The 23,692-nt window shown below is 38.6% G+C and overlaps 1 protein-coding gene across 3 annotated transcripts; it reads right to left on the reverse strand.

The window, feature by feature from the left end:
* Window positions 1-1,684: 1,684 nt before the first annotated feature.
* Window positions 1,685-23,016, reverse strand: rorc (RAR-related orphan receptor C). 3 transcript variants are annotated; one of them, XM_067601496.1, is made up of 13 exons: window positions 22,749-23,016; window positions 22,484-22,584; window positions 17,112-17,141; window positions 8,490-8,575; window positions 7,578-7,719; window positions 7,111-7,473; window positions 6,902-7,003; window positions 6,697-6,818; window positions 6,189-6,321; window positions 5,969-6,076; window positions 5,764-5,874; window positions 3,561-3,670; window positions 1,685-3,405 (listed from the first exon to the last, which is right to left on the reverse strand). In XM_067601496.1, the coding sequence occupies exons 2-13, from the start codon at window positions 22,533-22,535 to the stop codon at window positions 3,241-3,243; spliced, it is 1,524 nt and encodes a 507-aa protein (XP_067457597.1). In that variant the 5' UTR covers window positions 22,536-22,584; window positions 22,749-23,016; the 3' UTR covers window positions 1,685-3,240. The 3 variants fall into 3 exon arrangements, with proteins under 3 accessions (XP_067457597.1, XP_067457596.1, XP_067457598.1); XM_067601495.1 differs by having other exon boundaries at window positions 22,484-22,673; XM_067601497.1 differs by lacking the exons at window positions 17,112-17,141; window positions 22,484-22,584; window positions 22,749-23,016 and adding an exon at window positions 15,044-15,209.
* Window positions 23,017-23,692: the final 676 nt, after the last annotated feature.

Here is a 23,692-nt window from a genome sequence, read left to right on the forward strand (position 1 = left end):
TGCAAGTCAGTAGCATATTTTGTTAGACCCACTTGCCTGTTAAATGTTCATTTCTTTCAAATGCCATGACCCCAATTTGTAAAAAAGGCTTTCAGCTAAAAATTTGTGGTTTCCAGGCCCAAGCTAAAAAGCCCCGAATGACGTCATCAAAGTTATTTTTTAGACGTCACCCCACAGAGCCGCAGAAGATATTAAACACTGTCAATGGTAAACCGAACTTGATACGGAAGTTCCTGAGTACACCTTTACTTAAGGAAATGTATTTTTTGATACTTGTATTTTGCTCCAGTAAACCACTGAAAAAAGACTCAACAAGATGAACAGGCACTGTGATTTTGAATACTTTCCCAAATACCAGCATGTATCATCATAAAGATGAATGCTGTGGTAGTTACTTCAATACTAATTTTGTTCATATCACCCCAAGTTGCTATGGATGTTCTGATTGTTCATTGACAGATATCAATGGCCTTAAATTCCTAGTTATCTCACATTCAGTTTGAGTCAAAGGTTATCATGACCTCACAGATTCCATTCCGGCAGACTGACTGTGACTATTACACATCCTCTCCCTCCAAACTCTCATGAAATCAGACCAGAGAAGAACTCCCTGTGCAGCTGTATATGGTAGATCCCTATAGGCCATAGCGTAAACTGAAAGAATTATCCTACTTTCGCTATGATCTATCACTCTTTCCCATCATTTACAGCATATATCTGGATCAAACATTTCTGTGGTGGCGGTGAGTGATGGGGGTCCGGAAACTGTACAAAAGTGTTTGTCCCGAGTGGAAATTCCCTGGAGAGAAAGACCAAAGAAAAGCAAACAAACTCAAGCAGGGCTGCAATGCAATCCCTCTCATGCTCTGGATAAAGAGCTCTGCAGTTTGTCATGAAAGTACTGAGACAATCAACTGTAACAGGTTTTTTCTTGCTATAAGGCTATAAAACAGCTGAAAACTGATTTTATGGTCAAAATATGCGCATGATATTTGATTGTTGGGTTTACAACATTGTAGTTGCTTTTTTCAATTTCAGTGGAAGAATCAAGTCAAGTCAAGTTTATTTGTATTGCCCAATATCACATTCAATATCTCAATGGACTTTAGAGGTTTTGAACAGCAAAAGTAACCTAGACAAAAACCTAAGAAAAAAAGACGACACCACAGAAGAGGAAATTCGAAAAAAATATCACACCTCTCCGGTTGTAAAAGTTGCCACCCAAAATGGCAAGTAAAGGTGTCCTGTTTACGTATTTACGTATGACAGTTAAGAAAGTTACTTTCCCTTCCCTCTATTAGCCAACACCCACACATAACCAGTTGACTCAGAGCCTTTTATTTTGCTTGCTCAAGTTAGCAACAGGTTTTGTGTATGACAACCCAATAAAAATATTCCACAGGCCTGTGTATGATGCAGGATCACCCTCAATGACTAATATTTCCCTTTTGTTGAGTGACGCAGCTATGATTTTTCAGTGTATCTGGATGCTCTTCAATGTTCTTCTGAAAACATAAATCATGCCTATCATCTCAGAGTTATGAGTGTTATGTATACAAAGTGGTTTTGGTGAGTTTCTAAGCATTTTTCTCATCCATGAGAGGATCTTTTTTTTTTCTCTTTCACAACTGTTTATATTAAGCTGCTTTTTCACAAACACAGAAAAAAAGTGAAAGAAGTCTGCTTGGTGTCACAGCCTCAGCAGTTTATTTGAAGATTTACATGGAATCATCTTCATTATAATCTCATCTGCTCCAGGAACAGAGAGGGCTACATCTGGACATACAGTACTTTAATGCTGAAACCTCTCAACGTTTCCTCTTTACTCGTGGCTTTATTCAAAAGTATGTAGAGAAAACAAAACATATGCATTGTTAATCTGAAAAAAAGGATCAATTTGCACACAGAGGAAGAGACGTCTAGTTCTTTTATATCTCCAAATATATCTTTTTTTTTCTACATTTAATGCAACACATCTTTTCAAAGCTCAAAAGATATAAAAGCCTGTAAGGATTTCTTTTTAAACACAAAGGATTACATTTTAGAGGTACTGCTGCTCTGTAGAATTCATTAGTCAATCTGTGACAACATCAACCTGAGGAGAAACATTTCTCTATAGACATACAGATACAAAAGAGGCAGGTTGTCTTTTGCTTTTTGGGAGTGTTTCAGCTCTACTTGGGCAATCGTTTTCTGAGATTGCCAAACTGTGGGAAACAGAGGGGGGCGATCATAAAGTTAACTGGCATTTGACAAATTTATTTTTTATCCTTAGCAGGAAATTCTTGTTTCGCAGGATAATTACCTTGAAATACCCAACATTACTGGAACAATATCACAGAACAATCATGCTGAGCTGCAAGATTAACTGCGTCAATGCATCACTTGTTGTGGGCGCACACTATTTTGAATGCTCCTTAAAGACTGGGGAAGTACCAAAAGATTGTTTGGGAACAACTGAGATCAAACTCCCCATGTGCTCTCTCAAGAGTTTCCACCTACAGCCAAAATCTATCTTTTGGGGATCAAACACAGAATGAGGTGTATAAGGACTTAACAAGCAGCCGTATTAGCAAGAATATTGATGTCTGCAACATACTGGGCCTGCAACACCTCCATCCTCTGGTACACGAATGGACAGAGGAGAAAGTTATGCTGCTTGAGTGGTTTTAAAGTTTCTATGGATGATTTGATACTTTTTTTTTTTCCACGGTGAAACTGAGTCATCACTGAAGTAACTATTGTGAATCCAAGCTGCTGGCAAATACCTTTTTAAAGCCACCTTCCAATTCAGTAGGCGGTGATACTCACGGTTTAGTTTTTAGGTGGGCTTTAAAGTGGACTTCAAGTTTCAAAAGACAATGATTGGTGTCCTGCCTGTTTGAATCTATATGTCTAAACACACTGTAACACAGAATCACAACAGCACAACCTGAGAGAAAATGAAACCTGTACCCCACTGACAATGTACTCAGACATAGTATCATCAAGGAACAACAAAATACATGTTTCCCTGGAATAATCAAAAATAGTCTTAAACTATCAAAATACTGAAATTTATGTTTGACATAATCTACCTCAAAAAGCTCTGTAGACGTGATGTAATAGTGAACACCCTATGACTATTGTGCTTGTCTTATTCATTTCCCATTTTTAGAAAAATAGTTTCTGTCGAGAAGATGAGACTTAAAATTATGTGTATGTATGTACAAATGTGTCTTTCCATATTCTCATGAATTATCATTGAGTGGTCCCCGGCAGCAGCTCTGCCTCAGAGGCGAACAGCTCCTTGTAGAGTGGAGGGAACATAGAGTGAGCGGTGAGCGGGTAACGCTGACTGAACCAGCGCAGCTTCTCCATGTGCAGACTGCACAGCGAACGCAACACCTCCATCCTCTGGTGCAGCTGCAGAGAGGACACACACACACACACATTTAGACTTTCTAGTTATGTGGTTTAATGTGTGCACCTTCATGCAGATCAAAGAATGAATATGCTCACTTTTAAAACCCAATCAGAGGCCTAAACAGCATTTATCTGCTCTTTACTAAGACACGTACCTTATGCATTAGACTTTGTTGGTGGTCTCGGTGTAGAATGTGTGTGAGGCCTAACTCCACACTTCTTTGCACTCGTTGAACCCTGCCTCTATCCTCCAGACATGGCCGATCTGCACAGAAAGACAGCCACAAAAGCAAATAAGATTTTTAACAAAGTTACATTAGCACAAAATACTCTTGTCAGTATGATTAGCCTGAGTTCACTGTGTGGCCTGTAAATAAATCCATGTCTACTGACAGCCACTAGGGGGCAGAGAAACTCACTGTGTATGAATGAATGGAAACTACAAGCAAAATGTCATTGAAACAATGACAAAAAAGAAAACTTATATCAGTCAAGAAAGCATTGAAGTTTTGGCAGAAACTCATTTAAAAAGCCATTTGTTCAATTTGTTAAAACACTGATTTTTTGAGGAATTATGAGACTGGATACTTTTACAAAAACTGTCCTGGTTTGACAGTTTCACTAAGTGCAAAAAAACTGGGCTAAAATATACTAGATTTGACTAAAACGGATAAACTAAACTTAAGCCAATAAAATATGATCAATTAACTGTTGGTGCTGTGTGCAAATTTATGAAATGAATGAACACACACACACACACACACACATACACACACACACACACAGAGATCTGCAGCTGCTTTTTAGATGGCGCCTACATGCAGCATATCTCAGCCCTGCAGCTGTATGAAGTACTGTGTATCTATGAGGTGTTTACCAGTTTACCACTTGAGAACTTAAAGGGAAGAATATATGCCTCCAAATGCCAAAAGTAAACAAAATAATAGATTAGAAGCCACTTCAGTGCAGGACACTCCCTGATAGAGTGCAAAAATATAAATATGCTGCCTATCCTGTCACCTGGCCTTCCCACTTTTTTATTTTGTAAAACTGAAAAGTTAAATGCACCATGAGTGAAAGACAGGTGTGATGACAGTTAAAAAAACAAAATGGCTCATGCTCTTTGTCCCTGCCCTCTGCTGACAAAGTGCTGCGGACGAAAAGGTCATGGAGGATTATAGGGCTGTTAGTGTAGGTGTTTTTGTGTCGCTTGAATGTACATATTTGTAGATAACAAATATGCTACGTTCTTCCATGGAACGCTGTGGGGTGGGCGGGCCGCGGTTCAGCCTATGCGGCGCCCATTCACCCCTCCCACCTGTGGTGCTGGTTCAGTGGACCTGTCTTGACCCATTTAGGACCTCAATACACTGATGTCGACTCCATTAGCTTTTTTCTTTTATGTATATAATTATATTTATTTTTACAATTATTTATATTATCATTTATCTATTTAATTTTCTTTTGTTTGTTTGTTTTGGCCCATTCACCTACCTCTGTACATAATTACACATTTAATTCAACAAAATTTGTGTATGCACATGTGTGTGTGTGTGTGTGTGTGTGTGTGTGTGTGTGTGTGTGTGTGTGTGTGTGTGTGTACATGAGTATGTTTATTATTATGTATTACATTCAGTGTTGGGTAGTAGTTAACTACATGTAGTTCAATTACTAGTTTAACTACATTCACATCTCAGTAGCTTTTTCACTAGTACTACTTTGGGTCACATAGTTTAGGTAATTAATTACAAACTACATATTCACAGTATTCTCATGATGTTTTTTGCCATACAGCTCATTGGCCACAGTTGTCATTTAATGATGGTCACCTGATGTTTTATTAAAGTCACCTGTGGTTTGTGACCAAGATGTCTGCGATTGAATACTATCACAGACAGTATTCAGGCCAGAAATGTGTACATTTTCCTGATTCCACCTCAACAATTGCTGCCTGCCCCAATCCCTAAATCAAACACACCTACACTTTACTCAGTGTCAGTTCAGTTGTACCTCCGTGTAAAATTACAAGATTCCAGATGTAGTTTAACTATTTTTCATTGTGAAGTTGCTGGCTAGCTTGGTAAACTACAGTTTTAAAGTAGTTTCCCCAACACTGATGACATTATTGATGTGGATGTATGTGGGTGTGTGTATGTTTTGTATACATGTATGTGTTATGGTATTTCTCTGGGGGAATTAGATTGGTCCTATAGTCTCATGATGTGTTTAGACTGGCGGCCCGGAGGTGGTTTTGGCCATATTACATGTGACCCCCCAGATACATGTGTGTAAATGTACTGTATGTATGTATAATTTATGTTGTATATATTATTTGTCTCAATAAAAAAAAGATCTCACCTGCATTGATCAGCACCAGAGCACTGAAGAGAGCAATCTGCTGCTCAGTGAGCTTTAAAGCACACATGCCATGAGCAAAGTCAAACACTGCTGCGATTAAATCGCCACATGCTGCAAGAGAAGACACCACAGAGCGTTGATAAGTCACTATATTTATGTACACAGATGGTTTGAGTAGCGCTTCTGTGTAGAGCCACATCCTCACCCAAAGACTTGAAGACTTCAGTTCCAGCAAATTTCCCATCAAAGAAGACAGTGTTGTTCTCTGTGTTGAAGAACCGACTCATCCTCACCAGAACCACCTCCATAGAACCTGAGCGAAAAAGAAAAAGAAGAAAACATGTATCAGTAAAAAGAAGGAAAGAGAAATTCAAGGTTGTGAGTGAAGTTGATGTTCTCCTCTTGTCAGTGACAGATAAACTCACCAGTCTTAAGAAGAGCAATCTGGTCGTTCTGACTCAACATACGGAAACCTGGGATGTGTTTTGCAAACTCCACCACATACTGCACGGCATCAGTCAGTCGAATGGCACAGTGCTGCCACATCTCATCCACTGACTGGGAGGGAGAAAATAGAAAGGAGGAAGACACAAGAATGAGTTTGCAATATGACAATCAAATCATCCAAAAAGGGCTTAAATGTTATAGAAAATTATATATTATAACAGATGCCCTGCTGAAAAAGTTTTTGCAGGGTAAAAAAAACGTAAAAATTTGAATCAAGCATAAGCTTCCTGTGTGATCTGAGGGAGAAGAGGAGGAGGGGAAAATGATGAAGTTTTCTCAGTTTTCTGTTTGATTCATCAAACATAAAAGTAGCCTCAGCTTCAAGCCCTCCAAACTGCAACTTGTTTTGAGACTGTCTGAATAAGTTCACACAAATGCAAGAAGAGACCTGAGAATAACCAGCATATGAGACAGAAATCAGGTTACTTTGCTCTGGTAGGCTTGGATCTCCTCCCTGCTGAACAGTTTCCATCTGAGAGCTTGCAGCTCCTCCACTCTGTACTGGCAGGTCTCTCTGTGGGAACGCACAATGCTGGCACACAGCTCATCTGAAAAAAGTAGAAGCACTCATAAATATTACAACACACTTTTAGTTAAAAGTACATGTTGGCAATCTGTGCCATTTGCTCACCTATATTACGCAGAGAGTGAGGATAGAGGCTGTAAGGATCCTCCAGTGGGTTGTAAGGATGAATCGCCATCAGATCATGAGGTGGCTGTCTGGAGTCAAATACTGACATGAGGAATAGAAGTGAGAGACAAATAAGAAATAAGAAGATGAGGACAAAGGGAGTTGCACAAAATGAAGTGCATACACACACACACACACTAACGCCTCACCTCTTACGTCAGAGTTTCCGCTGTTGTCCCCCCTCCCCTGGGATCTAGATGAGGGAGAGACACCGGAGCTTCGATAGATCATGTCTGACACCTGCGAGTCGTTCGGGGAGCACATCAGGTAAGGGTGAACTTCAGTAGTGTAGGACAGAAGTCCAGCCTCCCCAGTGAAGGTGTAGGCTGAAGCCATGGGCTGAAGGAGCTGCGGAGAGCGGTCTTGACGGGCCTTGTTGGGGTAGGACAAAACAGACTGAGCGTCTGCCTGAAGCTGCTGCTGTTGCTGCTGCTGCTGTTGCTGTCGGTGCCTCTCCACTTCAGCAATCAGAGAGTCCCGCTGGCGCTTAGACATCCGTCCAAACTTCACCGCTGAAGGGGGACAAATATAAAACCCATGAAAATAAGCAAATGAATGTGAATGAAGAATATGGTGGGTCTGTGTGTCTGTCAGCGTGGCTGTGCTCGTGCCTCACCATCTCTGCTCATGCCCTGCGCTAAGCACTTCTGCAGACGGCAGTGTTGGCAGCGGTTGCGGCTGGCCCGGTCGATCTGACAGTTACTCTGCCTGGAGCAGGAGTAGGATACGGTGGGCAGCTGGCTACGCCGGAAAAATCCCTGAGGCATGGGTACCACATGATTAACAGAGTTTGAAAAATACAGGATTTTTAAGGCAGATACCAATATTGATACTTGAGACTTGCAAAAATCTGATAACAGCATATTGGCTAGTAAATAAATGCATTTTTTAAAGATGTGACCAAGTTATGTAGTGAGCAAGACATTTTACAGTTGAAAGAGAGTTTCTAGACTACATCAAAAAAATCTTTGACATTTCAATGCTGACATTTCTTGTAACTTAAAAAAATTATGGCGAAATATCTGCAATAAGTTAATATCAGCCAATAGATCGGTCTAGCGATCTAATGGTTAAATGAATAGTTTGACATTTGGGGAAATACCCTGCTTTCTTACAGAGCGTTAGATTGATAACACTCATATCTGTCTGTTCAATGGGAGCTAGCAGCCGTTTAACTTAATTTACTGTCTCAGGAGGAAACGGCTAGCCTGGCTCCAGCAACTATGTGGCGTTTTTTACACTTCGGTTTTTGTACAAGACATCAAACAAGATATTACAAGTTAATTAGTGAGTTTTAGAGGTGCTGGTAGTTGAATTTTGTTATGATAAATTAACCACCTGCTGACTTGTAGCTTCATATTGAACAGACAGACATGAAAGTGGTAGCAATCTTGTCATGTAAATCTCTGCAAGAAAGTGAATCTTATTTCCCAACATGTCAAAATGCTCCTTTAATATTGAGAAGTCATGATAAGTAATATGTCTGTACATGTACAAGATATGTGTGTGTCTGATGCTGTCATCTCACCTTGCAGCCCTCACAGGTGATAACTCCATAATGCACTCCAGAGGACTTGTCACCGCAGATCTTGCATGGGATAACTTCAATTTGGGCTGAACAAACACAGAAGTAAAAGCTGTTATGTTAACATTTTCAAATGCAGCCCTCTTCTGCATTTTCACTCAGACAATAGACCAAGAGGGACAAAACAAAACTGATCCAAGAATGAGCAGCGATGAGCTACACAAGCAAGCAAACAAGAAGTAAAATTCAAAGCTAATGAACCTTCAGTATCGTAACTATTCTTCATGCAGCAGCTGAACATGCTGTGAAAAGCTAAAATGTCAAAATGACACAATCCAGGGCAACTGACCAAATAATAATGTGTACTGAAAAAAAAACAGGTAAAAAAGCCTAATCGTTGTATGATATCATAATGTAGATTAATCTACATGAAGTTACTTTAATATGAACTCATGAACTCAGATTCCTTTCTTCACACAAACACTGAACGCACACGGCAGCACGGAATAATTTCAATAAAATTATGTTTGAATAATATTAAAGAATTTCTGATTTTTTGTCACTTGTAAATCATTTTAAGACCCAATAAAACATCAATCTTACACTCTATAGTTACATTTGCCAACTACCATCATTGTGACATGGCATATTTTCACCCAAAGAAGTAAACTGGAAAGTGATTCCCACCGTGAGAACTTGTCTTATGCTGTACTTTCCCTCAAACATCTATCAACTGTTGTGTGACCAGAGTAAACCAAAGGTTTTTTCCTCTCGAGCACCTCTTGCCTTAATAATAATGTACAAAATAACATCAAATACAACAAAAGTCTTCTGAGGACATGGAATATGGAGAAAGGCAGAGAATGTGAAGGTGTCAACCTCAGAGTCCTTTCAAGTGGTTGACTGGCTTCTCTTTCGCTGTGACTGTCCCTCTTTCATGTCATTTCTTTCTTTGTGAATCCTTCTCTGTCTCGCTCATAAAGGACACAGCTGCCAGTAATGCACTCACTCTCCTTCATCACTGCCAGTAATGGCCATCCCCTTCTCACCTCCCCCCATGCCCCTGATCTCTGTAAGCTCTCAAACCCATCAGTCTTTTGCTTAGTGGTGATTTTTTTTTCTTCCCAGAATCAGAGCTCATCTGATTTATTAAAGCACCATAAATACAGAACCTTGTTCACACGTGGGAACAGTTGTACATATCTTGAAACAAATCTCAGATAAAAAGATAAGGAACCGTGCATCATGTATTGACCGTGACACTGAATGATGATGAAGCACATTCAGAAAGCAGAGCAAGCAGTATTGTCTTTCCTTTTCAAACACTAAATAACCTCCCTTTTATCTATTCTCATTATCTTCTCTCTTCCTTCCACAAATGCAATGACGAGCTCTTACGTCTCTTTGTTGATGCTTTTTTAGTATTTGCGTTTCCGTGCATAACTGTGTCAGATTTTTTCTCAAGTGTGTGTTAGTGTGTCAGTGTGTGCCCTCTTTATCTGGTGCTACAGGGATCACCTGAAGGTTCCCGAGGAGGACAAATGCACTTTTTAACTACAGACATATGTACAGTAGAAGCATGCATCTACAATAAGATAATGCAGAAACACACACTAAAAAACTGGTAAGAATGTAGCTGTAACTAATACAGGCGATTCATCTCGAGATTCACCATGATAAGGATCATTAGAGTAATTCATGGATTAGACAAGATGCTGGCACTGTAAACAACACGTGGATGATTTGGTGAAATAAACCACTCATCAGAATTATTTATTTGCGAGCTTAATATCGTCATTTATTTCATAAATTAATGTTCCTGAGCTGCGACTGCGATTGCATGTCTATCGGCAGTGCAGGATAGGCGAAGAGAACATCAGTGGTCTCGTCGCTATTTCAGTTCTGATTGTCAACCTCAAACAACAGGAAATCCACCGTGACCCACAACCTTTCACTGTTCATACACACACACACACACACACACACACACAAATACTGCTCCTCCAACAACTTTCCATACAATCGCAGCTCTGACGACTGAATCTACAGTATAACACACTAGAGTGTCACCTGGTGAAATTAAATGCTAAACTAAAGTGCCTACCCGCCACCTGTCAAAGATCTGCCTTTGATAACCTGAGAGTATTAAGACAACAGTAGCTGTAAGAGGAAATTAACTTCACAGGATAAACATTGAGGAATCCTTTACAATCACCGGCTTATGTGAGCTTTTTTTGTCTCACCTTGTTATCTCCAGCCACAGGCCTAGACCAATCAAACCCAGCATCTCCTACTGTGTGTGATGGAGAGATAAAAATACTGAACAAACCGCCTTTATTTTTTCCATTAGTATATTTTTCTGTGACAGAAGGGATTATTATACCTTGTGAACAGAGCTTGTTTTACAAGTAAATGTACAATGAATCTAAAATAGCACTTTTTACTGGCAAATACCTTAATATTAAAGCTTATTTTGCTTCATGTAGCAGGCCTACTCAACCGCTCAGAGCAGCACAATTAATAAGGTTACTGAGTGGAAAGATATTTTTACTGCTTATGTGCATGATATTCAGTAATAATCAGTAAAAAGGGGATTAACTGTACATTTTATATTTTTTCTGTGTCCAAGTAAGTATGAAACCAGCATACACACACACACACACACACACAAATATTAACATATCTATAATGAAGTGAAATAAATTAACCAATCCAGCTCCTAAACAAATGTATTATGTGCAACATGATGTTAACAAGAGGTTTGAGTGTAGTAGATGTGCAGTGACGGAAATATTCTGGTTTGTCAGTCAAAATAAAAGAGTGCCACCTCCCACGCTTCCGCATACAAAGTATACAAAGACACTGCTACACAGAGATCTGATTTCCTTCTTTCAATCAGTATTCAGAGTTATCAATGAGTAACACGTTACCAGCTAAAAAGCACATTTGTCAGTGTCGTCCTACAAATGTCGGAAACAACACTCTACCACAGCAAAAAAGAATCATGAACCAATAGTTGCAAGTGTCTCACTGAGTCTTCTGACTTCCTATTGAACTGTCTAAGCTTTCTAATACAAACTTAACACACCTGAACGGGTGAAAACGAGTCATGAATTTGTATCACCTTAAATATAGGGGGTGTAAGGGAAACGTAAAATTGAAATATACTTAGAAACATCTGGAGGGAAAAAGGAAATATTGCAAAATGCCAAATATTGAAGAAATTTAAAAAAAAAAAAAAAAAGGAAGGAATGAGTTGATCTCAGGATTTAAACCTAAAAAGAGTTTATTTCAGTGCTCTTGCAACTTCTGCGTGACACCCAGGGGAGTCTGTGTGTGTGTTTGTGTGTGTGTATGTATGTGGGGCGTCTGTGGGGGGGTGGACGGTACAGATTACCACTCTCAGCTCATCAGTCTCTGCCCAAAGTCACCTTGTCAGCGGTCTGTTCTTTGCACTGTAAACGGACAGAAAACCTCAACTTTCCTCTGACGGGAAGCTTACCTTTGGTACATACGCAAGCAAGAGTGCTAACAAAGTTTGTATACACACCTCATACCCACACACACACATACATACACATACACATACACACACACACACACATACACACACACACACATACACGCAAACACACACACATTGCTAACCAATCAGTCCCAAAACAGGAAGATTACACATAATTTTGATCATTTTATTTATGTACAACAGCACTGCAAATTAAATGTTCTCATCACTTAAGATTTTAAATGACACAAACTGTAATTATTATTACAGTGAATAATAAATAAAAGCTATTTTTGTTAATGTACAACGTGAACTTTGTCGAAATGTACTGTAGACTTATATCAGTTATACTGTAAAGATTTTAATTTAGTATCTTGCTGCGGCAAGAAGTTTAAAATATTTTTTTTATATTTTGAAAGATCATACTTCACTTGGGTAATGAAAAAAATTATGAAATGATAACCACCCAATATTTGCTATTGTATCAAAAGGTATGTGGGCAAAAATATGGTGAAGTATATTGCCATACCTTATACGATACCTTGTTAACATGAAATATTAAATGTAATAATAATATTACATGTAATACATGGTACTCTTGTGCATTTGCATTTAAAAATACAATAAATAAAATACATATTTACTATAAATATTATTCTATTATGTACTTTTACTATTTTATTAATATTTTACTATATATTATATCACATCCAACTTCAGATTCACTGGTTCTGCCGTGCGAACAGGAGTTTAAAAAAACTTTTTAAAATTTGTCTGTCTGAATAAGAGGAGCGATGATTTAGGGCTACGTCAAAACACAAATACAAATCTATATTTAAAGATCTTTAAAACCAAGAGCAGAAATAAAAAAGAAACAAGCAGAAAGAAAATAGTATTCATCATCCGATAATATAAAAATAATTGCCAGTAATGACAAACTGGTATATTTTAATAAGAAGTATTTCACACCACTTTTGTGTATGAAATATTTGGTTAATAAACATTTCTTGTTAAATATATTTCAAAGCTGAAGTCTACACGTGTTAATATCTTTATGTTTGAGAATCAAACTGTGGTGTTTATTAGATAACTGTGAGAACTCCTTCACTACTGAGTTTCTACTTCATTCATTATTTGACAACAACAAAGCAGGAAAAAATTACCTACAAAACCTTATCTGAGGAAAAGAGAAACGATCAAAGCTGATCTGAATGGCAATTAGCATCAGATTTACCATATTTTACTTTGATGTGAAGTCTGAATTTGGAGGTTTTTGAAGGAGGTAATGTTTTGACAGTCACAAAGGGTATGAATCAGCTCAACTGTTGTATTGCATTTACCATATTTTTGGGGGGAATGTGTCACCTGCGATTTTGTGTGCTTTGATCTAAAGCCAACCGCTTTGCTGCTTTGGAAGTGCTGCGCAGGCTTCTGCACACAGAGGAACAAGGAAATCCTTTCTGATAAAGAAACTGAGTAAGAATCTACACAGGAATCCCCCGAACACAACAAAACCATATGAAATATGTGTGTGTGTGTGTAAATTTTGACTGTGAGTGTGTATTATCAGAGCTCTAGTGAAGACACAATTATTAAGTAACCCTCTTCTCACAGTATCCACATACAGCTGCAGGGCTGAGATATGCTGCATCTAGGCGCCATCTAAAAAGCAGCTGCAGATGTCTGTGTGTGTGTGTGTGTGCGCACGCATCTCTCCTTGTGTGTGTGTGTGTGTGTGTGAGTGTGCATTTTGCAAAAGAGGGAGTGGGTAAGCAACTTTGCAACATTAATTATTTCTCATAAGTTGTGTTTTTGCTTCTTCTTCTCGCCATATGTCTGAGGTACTTTTTGTATTTTGTGCAATTAATCACATATATGATCATTTTCATGATCACAATAGTATCAGCATTTCCTCTGCATCCTGTCTGTGTGTGGAGTCGGTCCATTCGAACTGATGCACTGCGGTTGTGAAGCATCCTGTTTTCCTGTCTCTTTCGTTTTTACGTTGGTTTGTATTTGGTTTTGTTTTATGGAAGTTTTTGCAAAAGGGTGTTGAACATCTCAAATGTTTCAGATTTCATATCTAATGATTGCTTTCATGATTGCTGACTAAGGAAACATGATGACTTTAAACAATATGTATTCTGCAGATGAACTAAACACATACGCAACTTTTTAAAAAAAGAGTAGAAAAATTACACTTACAACTAACTGTACTCTAATTCTCGCCCCCTAAAACCAGCTCTGCTACTTTCCCGAGATGCACTGTATATGTGGGAGTGTGAGAGTGGGCAGAAATATTTGAGACATGATTCAAATCTCAAATTCATCAAAGGGATTTCATGATTGAGTCATATTACCAAACCATAAAACTGAAACACATACATCTATGTGAACGTACCCAACAGTCATCCAATCAAGCACACTGCAGACACCCAGTAACATTTCAAAACAAATAAGAATGTCTGCCTTCGTAGCGGGTACTTTAAACTAGCCATAGCCACGTCTCACGTGTGACTGGTGGAAATACGTTTGTGTGAGATCTGTTACACAGCTGCCACAAATATATTCAGCTCATTAAAGCTCAAACATTAAGTAAAATGTTAAAATCGCAAAATAAACTAGACAGAAGTGTAATATTGTGAATGCAGAGTCTGTTTGAGCTAATGTTGCGTCAAATGTTAAAAGTGGTAATCTTTACAAAAACACAGCCAGATCAAGTTCAACAAAGTTGATGTGAGTTTACATGAATATTAAGTTATGTCAAGGATTTGATAAAAGCTCAAGAAATACAGCTAATTAAAAGCTAAACGTGATATTAGACTTCTTGACAACAATATCGTACACAATCAGAAGCATCAGGTCGCAGCCATGACATAACTTTTACAACCGTAGATCATAATGTCAGAGCGGCATGAAGAGTAACAATGACCAAAAAAGATTAAATTGATCTTATTGATAAAACATCTGATTGTACTGCCCACACACACTCACTTTCTCACACACACACACACATGCTCACACCTCAGCCACCAAAGAACTTCATCCCTACCTCGCATCATCCTCACTCCTCCACTCGTCTCAGACGTTTGTCCCACTTTCGCAAACTCACTTTTCGTCTCACTCTTGTCTATTTTCCTGACGCACACTTTTCTTTCGCACCACCTATTCTTTCAACCTTCTGTTTTTTTGATCGTCCTTTAGCAAGCCGGGTCGGGTGCTCACTGCAGCTTCAGCACACATATTGAGACTTTTGAGTGTCAGTCACTGCCTCACCTTCCTTGTTAGTGTGTGTGTGTGTGTGTGTGTGTGTGTGTGTGTGTGCTTGTGTATAGGTGTGTGTGTGTGAGACAGGGAGAGAGAGTGAGAGTGAGAGAGAGAGAGAGAGACAAAGAAAGGGGGGGGCAGTCCCCTGGCCTGGCTTTTTTTTCTCAAGGTACTTTTTCCTTATACCTTTGTTGTTATCTGTCACCCCCTCACTCTGTACCACACGTCTAAAAAAAAAAGCTTTATAGTGTCTCGCACCTTTAAGACTCCCTGAGAATTTTACTAAAACCACTGTCAGCGGGAATAAATGGGGAGGCAGAAAAAACACATGTAAGTTTCAAAAGATTTTCAGTAGAGTAAGATTTGATTTCTTCACTGTCCTCAAACTCACACTTCAGGTTTGATTTTTAAAAGGTGTCCTATTGATGCTTTTGTTTCACACAGGTGTTTCTTTGCACTGACAGTAAAAAATAAAAAATAAAAATAAATATATCAATTAAAGAATCATTTTTTTCTTTTTCCAACATCTTTCCTTCTTTCTATGATTTCTATGATTGACTCTTTTTTTACGGTTTAGTTTGCAGATCTTCCATCAAGTTCTGGCAAGAAGTATTGAGATCTTTTACTTGAGTAAAAGTAGCGATACCAAACTATTCAAATACTCTCTTAAGTCCTGTATTCATAATCTAGAGGCAGATATGTGAAAGTATATTAGGAGCAAAATGTACTTACGGCAAAAGTAAAAGAATGGCACCTGTTAGTGTTTAGTGTTTTAATATATTACTGGATTATTATTACTGATGAATTTAGGTGTATTCAGCATTTTAATAATAAAGCTGGTTGATGTTGAGCTCTATATACTGCTGGGTAGTTTAGTCTGTAACAATCCATATTTTATGAACTGGTCTTAATTTATGTATTTAAAATCTTCCTCTCCAAAGTAACTAGTAACTGTATCTGTTAGATACATGTAACGGTGTAAAAAGTACAATATTTGCCTCTGAAATGCAGAAAATGTAAATACTTAAGTGCAGTAAAGGTACCTCAAAATTGTGCGGTACAGTACTGGAGTAAATTTACTTAGTTACAATCAACCCTTGTGTTCCTCAGTACTCTCATCTATCATCCCTCCATCTATAGCACCTGACTGATGCACAAAACGACACAAGACCCCCATTGCTCTGTATCCTGTCCCGCTTCCTTTCTGCTAAACTCCAAAGCAAAATTCTGAATGATTTCTCTGTTGTGCAGCTGTACAGGACGCCGAATTTACTGTACATACACGTGCGCTCACTCACAAGCAAAGACCAGTAAAACCCTTATTGCTAATGCTCAATTTGCTTATCATCACACCACCTAACATGGAGGTTACGCACAGCATCTTAACACTTGATAACACACCCAGGTGTTTTAAAGTTGTGGCAGAAAGTGTTAAACCAGAGAAGTTAAAAAAAGATGAGATGTTATCACTGTCATCTGCATTCAGATGCCAAAGTGCCAAAGCCATAGTAGTTGGTATTTTCATCACTGTGTGTATGTGGTATATATGTGTTTTTGTGTGTGTGTGTGTGTGTGTGTGTGAGGGGGGCAGCACAGGTGCAACACACAGCACACACTGTGTTGCTAATGGCCCAACTCCACACCACATCGTATGTGTGTGTGTGTGTGTGTGTGTGTGTGTGTTGCTGTACAGGTGCAATGTTGTATGTTCACTAACTACGAAGTTAACCGCAATGCATGCACAAATATCTAGCACAAACACAAGCAATGTCATCACCACATACAAACACACATGCATACACACACACACACACGCCAACACGAACAGATACAGTATTTCATGAAGCACTTACTCAAATGAGTCTTCTTGGACACGGCTCCGTCTGTGGGAGAAAAGATGAAGTTAGTGAATCAAAACTGAACAAACATTTACTGTACGTTCTCCTACAAGTTAAGATGAGCATCCAGGTGAACAAACACAGCCTGTAATGTACTCATGAGCTTAGCACATTAGACTTAAACTCAGGTTAAACCAAAACCACACACCGAACCCCTAAACACTGTATGGTTAGCGCTGCTTTTAACGTTTCAACCTGGTTTTTAAAACCTGCCAGTGTTGGAAAATAACTACAGTACATTTAATAATAAGAACATTTACTCAAGTACTGTATTTAAGTATAATTTGTACTTCTGAAACATGATTCAGATTCATCAAAGGGAGCTCAGAATTGAGTCATGTCACCAAACCATAAAACTGAAAAACACATATATATGTATGTGAACATACTCAACAGTCATCCAATCAAGTAGAGACGTAATTAAATGTCAAAACAAATAAGAACATCAGCCTTTGTAGTGTGTACTTCAAACTGTACACACACCTCAGATGTGTCTGGTGGAAACACGCTTATGTGAGATCTGTTACAGAGCTACCAAAACTAGTTTCGGCTCATTGAAGCTCAAACATTGAATCAGTCTTTAATACTGTAAAATAAGCTTTGGCGTAAGTGTAAAATCGCAACTTCAGACTTTAAACTTTTTCTGATTGATCCAATTTTGCATCAAATATTAAAAGTGGAAACCTGAACGAAAGGTTTTGTACGTTACTTGAGTATTTCCATTTTCTACAACTTTGTACTTCTACTTTACTATATTAATCTGACAGCTGGAGTTACAGTATAAAACAGAATTAAAAAAAGTGGCTCCGTAAGTACTACTTACAGTACATGAAATGATCCAATAATTTAATAATATGACACTAACCGGGGGAAGTTCTGCTTTAGGAGTATGTTTACTTTGGAGAATTTGAAAAGTAAGTAAAGTTTTTTGCCAATACTTTTACTCTACTTTTACTTAAATACAATTTTGAATGCAGGACTTTTACTTGTAATGGTGTATTTGTTTCTTATTTAGCTTATTTAGCAGTGAAATCATGATGCTTAATGCGGTTCACTGTGAGAATCAAATGTATGATATAACTTCAGATGCAAATGAGGATGTTACACCGCAGTTATCTAACATATGTGAGATCCCGAAAATGAATTAGCATGAAGTGTGTCAGAAACTAACCCAGGCTTAAAGTTAAACTAGAGCTAAAACACTCAACAGTGAAAAACTCCTCATGGTGGCAGTTTGGTGTTTTGGGTTTTTTAAAACGCAGTACTTATTTTTTCCAATGTACAAAAGGACTGTGGACAGATAAGAAGCCTAGTGTTAATAGGATTCTTATTTACACCGCTGTGTGTATGTTATGTTGGTGTGACTCTTTGGTGCACGTACATACACACTCACGCCACACATACACACACACACACAGAAGATAAAGGTAAAGGAAGGTGGGTGTCTGTGAAGCAACAGGTCTTCTTTTTTGTCTGCCTGTTCGACCACAATTGTGAGAAAGTCTGAATCGCAATGAGTGTGAGTAAATGCGTGGAGGGTCGGTTCTGAACCAAGGTGTTTATTTCTGGAGTTGTATCTGTGTGCGTGTGTGTGAGAGAGAGACAGAGAGGTCTGAAGGCAGGGGAGATAAGTATCAATGGAAGACGTAGCGCTAGCCGGTCTTTGTCTGGCGCCTGATCAGGCCCTCTGTGGTTTCCACTGTTTTCCTCCCCTCATCAAATCAGTTTTGCTTCATAAGCAGAAAGCATGGAATGAAAGCAGAGCAGTGTACACACACGCGGAAAATTTAGAAATTTCAACACTAACTGAACAAGAGTTTTAAGGTGATTTCTAAATAAAACAGAAAAGATTTATGATCAATTAAATTATATCATAGTTAAAAAGGAACTTTTCAGAACTAACTTTTGCCTTTTTAAATTCTTTGATGGGTTTTAAATGTTTCAGTGGGCTTGAGGATTATACAGCAATATTAATATGTTAAATAATTACATAAGCATTACATTACATGAGATTCAGCCAGGAGAGTTAAGACTGATTGTCCTCCGTTTAGTTTTAGAAATGTACAACAGTTTCTTTACAAAATATATTAAAATAATTTGTAATATATTCTTTATCTGTTGAATTCCTGGTTTGGTTGATTGGTAAATTACACACTTTTATCAACAGAAATAAGCCCGTTATTTAGAGTCACCTGAAACACACTTTGAATTTTAGGGCCGTCACTGTTATTCGTGAAATACAATGAACAATTTAATTTTGAATTATTAAAAGTGATCCTTACACAGAATAATAAACAGATGTTGTTAGTGCATGTGACAGGAAAAAGGTATATAGCGCAATCAACAACAATATCGGCTTCTGTCCAAACAAGTGATACAGCAATGTAGATATTTAGCAACACACACCTGTCAGCAAATTCGTAAACTGACCACCATACAAACACACAATCACTGTACGTGACCATCAAGCACTACGGGTGATTGCAGAGACACAAACATCAACACAACTCATCAGTCCTACTTGCACTTTCATCTCTACACTCTGACATCTAAGCTGACTGCTGAAGTGACAGTTGCTGCATTACATAACAGCACCGAAGACCACTGAACACAAGAGAGTAGGCCAAGAACTTTGCCTGAATATAAAGCACAGCACCAGATACAAAATAAAAGAAATATATTAAAGTCAGACAAGCTACTTCATTAACATCACCGTACTCTTCAACTCGTGTGCCAGTGTAAACACAGAGTATGTAAAATGAAGGCAGATGGTGTTTTTTTTAATACGTTTATGTTGGCTGGGATAAATAGTAAACATAAGTAAGTAAATTAAAAAGCAAATGTATGCAATGTATGTAATTTACAAAATAACTAAAAATACAATAATAAAATATGAAAACAAACACTGAATACTTGTGATACTGAATGTGATACTGAATACTGAATATAAAGTGTATAAATTCATTTAAAAGCAACACTGATGAAGAATATTTTACACATTAGTTGGATTACAGTAAGTTGTTGACCAACATGTGCAATTACACTAAATATTTTGTGCTAAAAGAGCTTCCTGAGGATCTTGGGTTCATAAATCAGCAGCACTGACTCATAAAAAAACTAAACTAAACAACAACAACAAAAAAACACCATAAATTTGTGAGGTGAGGTGACGCTTAAATGCGGATAAAAAAGGACTCAGAATAGTCGAGGTGTGACAAAATCAAAGCCTGGTCAACAGTTTCACTATGGTTAAAAATGTATTTTTCTTGTTGTAGACATACATAACAATACAAACTATCTAGAAAATCCCTATCTAGCAGTTCCAGAAAGTGTGGGGTCAGATTATGGAGGCCCTTGATCTATAGCCCAGATGTAATCAGGGGAGGGGGCTTTCTACGTGGGACTTGTTAATGTTCTTACTAGTTAAGTTTCTCCGTTTGTTTGTATGTCTTTGTTTTTTTGTTGTGTTTGTTGTGTTTTTACTGACAGAGTGAATGATTTAAAAATGACTTAAGAATTTCAAAATACATTAGTAGAAAAACCAAGGTCTTTTGGGTCTAATAATGATACATTTAAATTAAAAATCTTTGTTTACAAAGATATTGCTGGGTGTCAATACTGCAACAAATGGAAAAGAGGAACGGGCCAACAATAGATCCCTGAGGGACACCACAGACATTTTCTATCAAATGATGAACAGGAGCTAAATTTTTCCCCGCAGAAAGGAGAAAAAGCAATGCATAGCAGTACCAGAAAGTAAAACCCAGTACTCGAGAAAAATGACAAAACACCCACAACAGCCACTAAAACCAAGACACTCATCGCCTTAAGTGGAGCCTTCTCAGCAGTATGAAAAACTATACAACCACACTCAAACTTTAACCAGACTAAAAAAACATCATCACAGCAGTTCCATTACCTGATTAGTTAGCTGATGTTGCTTTTTACTTTTAAGATGAACTGTGGTATAAAACTGGTCTATATTTGTCTACAGTGTATATAATTGAGGATGTCTTGGCTTGTTAATAGCACAATATGATGCAGGAAACAGCTGTGATTGTGTTTGAGATTAACTCTACTGTACCTAAAAATTAAAATTTACTTTACTTTTAATCTTACAGCACCTTTCTTTCTGCATCAAAACTCTACCAATTAATACCACATTTGTGTACACATAACTAACAGATACACTTATGATAAGTACTTAACATTGTCTGCTTTTGTTCTTGTCCTTTCTGTTAATATCTCTTTATATACCGTATATATAATACTACTAAATTTACTTCTGCTGCTGGCAGTTTTCACCCTTTTACGTCACTGGTGAAAATTAGTTCCCGATTGAAACTGTTGACAATTAGGTCTGTAGGTTATCTACAGTACCCAGGAAATCATTTCCGGAGAGAGACGTGACTGTTGACTTTTGCTGAAGTCATTTTTCAGCGCTCAAAAGCGTCAAATAAAACCGAAACTATCTGCATGGTTTAGTGCAGTAGGATAAGTGGATGTTTTTTGTGAACATGAAATTTAAGTGCAGTTAAAATGCAGGACTTTCACTAGTAATGGGAGTATTATTCTACCATGAACCACATAATAAACTCTTCACTCTGCACATCACATCCGTTGAACAGAGCCATGAGTGACAATGTTGATTGAATAGTCAACACTGATTCAGCCAGACACTTAAAACTTTAGCAAACTGTGATGTCATGCTAGGACAATTGTAGACAAGGTGCACAGTGGGTTTCTGTGGCAGAGGGACAAGGTGTCTTATCTCAAATGACTGCCAACGGTTTGATTTTAGCTGGGGAGAGGCTTTGAATAGAAAAGCATTGACCAAAAACAGAAGCAAAATAAGAGCTAATCCCCAGGATTACTCCGGCTTACTGCCATTCTTACCCGCTCACACAACACCTTAACCACGTCGCAGTTAAAGGGGATGAGGTGGGTTAATGGAGTAAAGATGGATGAGAGTGGAGGGAAAGAAGATACTATTGAACACTGGCTGAGAGAAACACAGTGAAGGTCTGGTGCACAAAAGGTGAGCAGAATGAGATAAAGAGTGAGCTAGGAAAGGATAGATGTGGGTGGGAGTGGGCAGAGAATGGCATGCTGGGAGATAAGAGCATGGCTTACTTTATCTAAAAGGGAGAGGAAGATAAAGACACAAAATAACATTTTAAATAGAAACCTAAAAATAAATCAGCCAAAACTATTACATAGTCCTGCAAAAGCCCTCTGCTTGCAAAGACATTACAGTTCAAGTGGCCCACACATGCTACAGCAAAATGTAATGTGCAGAGTAAAACCTCACTGATGGATCCTCTTACCTCTTTTGATGGGGGTGTCAGCTGGGGGCACGTCGGGCTCCTCATATTCCATAACTCTCCTGTCCAAACACTGTGTGGCCCTACAAACACACTACCTCTCACTCAAACACAAACACACACACACAAACACAAACACACACACACACACACACACACGCACGCGCACACACACACACAAAACCACAGATGCCTGCTAAATTAGTCGGTTTTGAACTCTACCTGCCGCCATTTGACTCAGTAGGTAATTTGACAAAACCCATACTACCTGTTGTTCTAGCGCCCGGGCCGGCGCAGGCATTTGAAGACATGCACTGCCATCTCGCCTCCTTTCTGTCCTTACAGCGGGTCCCAAAAGTCGACCATCATCTTCTTACCCTCTCAATCAGGCTCCCTCGTTCAACAGTACACCTCCTCTTGCCGTGGTTGTTTTGAAATAATTCAATTCCCCCCCCCGAGGCAGCTGAGAGGAGAGAGTGCAGCTGGACCGGCCGGCCGTTCACAAGCCGTGCGCTCCGGTCCCCCAACCCCCCTCCCCCTCCCGTCCCCGCGCTCTCTGTGCGCCCTGACCGTCCCAGGCTGGAGAGAGTTATGTCACCGGCTGTTACGTAATAGCAGCGGATCGGGTTTTGCTTTGTAGTGCTCAGTTGAGAAATATAATCCCATGTTGCTGCCACAAATTTCCGCCACACTAATCGAGAAAATACAATGCATAGAGGAGAGACTGAATTCCAGTTTTATCCCGTGACATTTAGGAAAGGAAGCACGTTTTAGAAAAATCTCTTTCTATTGACTGGAGTGATTTTATTGGTTTGTTAAAACCACCTGCAAAGTTATGTGTACTCAATATAAGCAGAGGTATACCTCTGATAATAGTGGGCTATGCAAAGCCTCATTTTAATTGATGTAGGTTTAAAAACAGACACAAAGAAAACGATGAATAATCGATATGTCTTCTCGGTTTACATCAGTGTGGTAAAGGCGCTTTAAGACGCCGGGTCCAGCCACACATGATGATGTGTGCACTTATGCCGGTGGTGGACTGTAAATTAAGATTTAAGAGAATCAACTGGCAGAAATGGAATGTAATGTTCACAAGTATGTTTTAATTAGTGTTTAATCACCTGAAAATAAGAATTGTTTTGTTTTTGTTACCTTAGAATGAGCCCTTTATATCTACATAGGGAGTGAGTTGCATATTTTTTCCCAGGA

This window comes from Thunnus thynnus, chromosome 10, assembly GCF_963924715.1.
Source record: "Thunnus thynnus chromosome 10, fThuThy2.1, whole genome shotgun sequence".
Classification (NCBI taxonomy): Eukaryota; Metazoa; Chordata; class Actinopteri; order Scombriformes; family Scombridae; genus Thunnus; species Thunnus thynnus.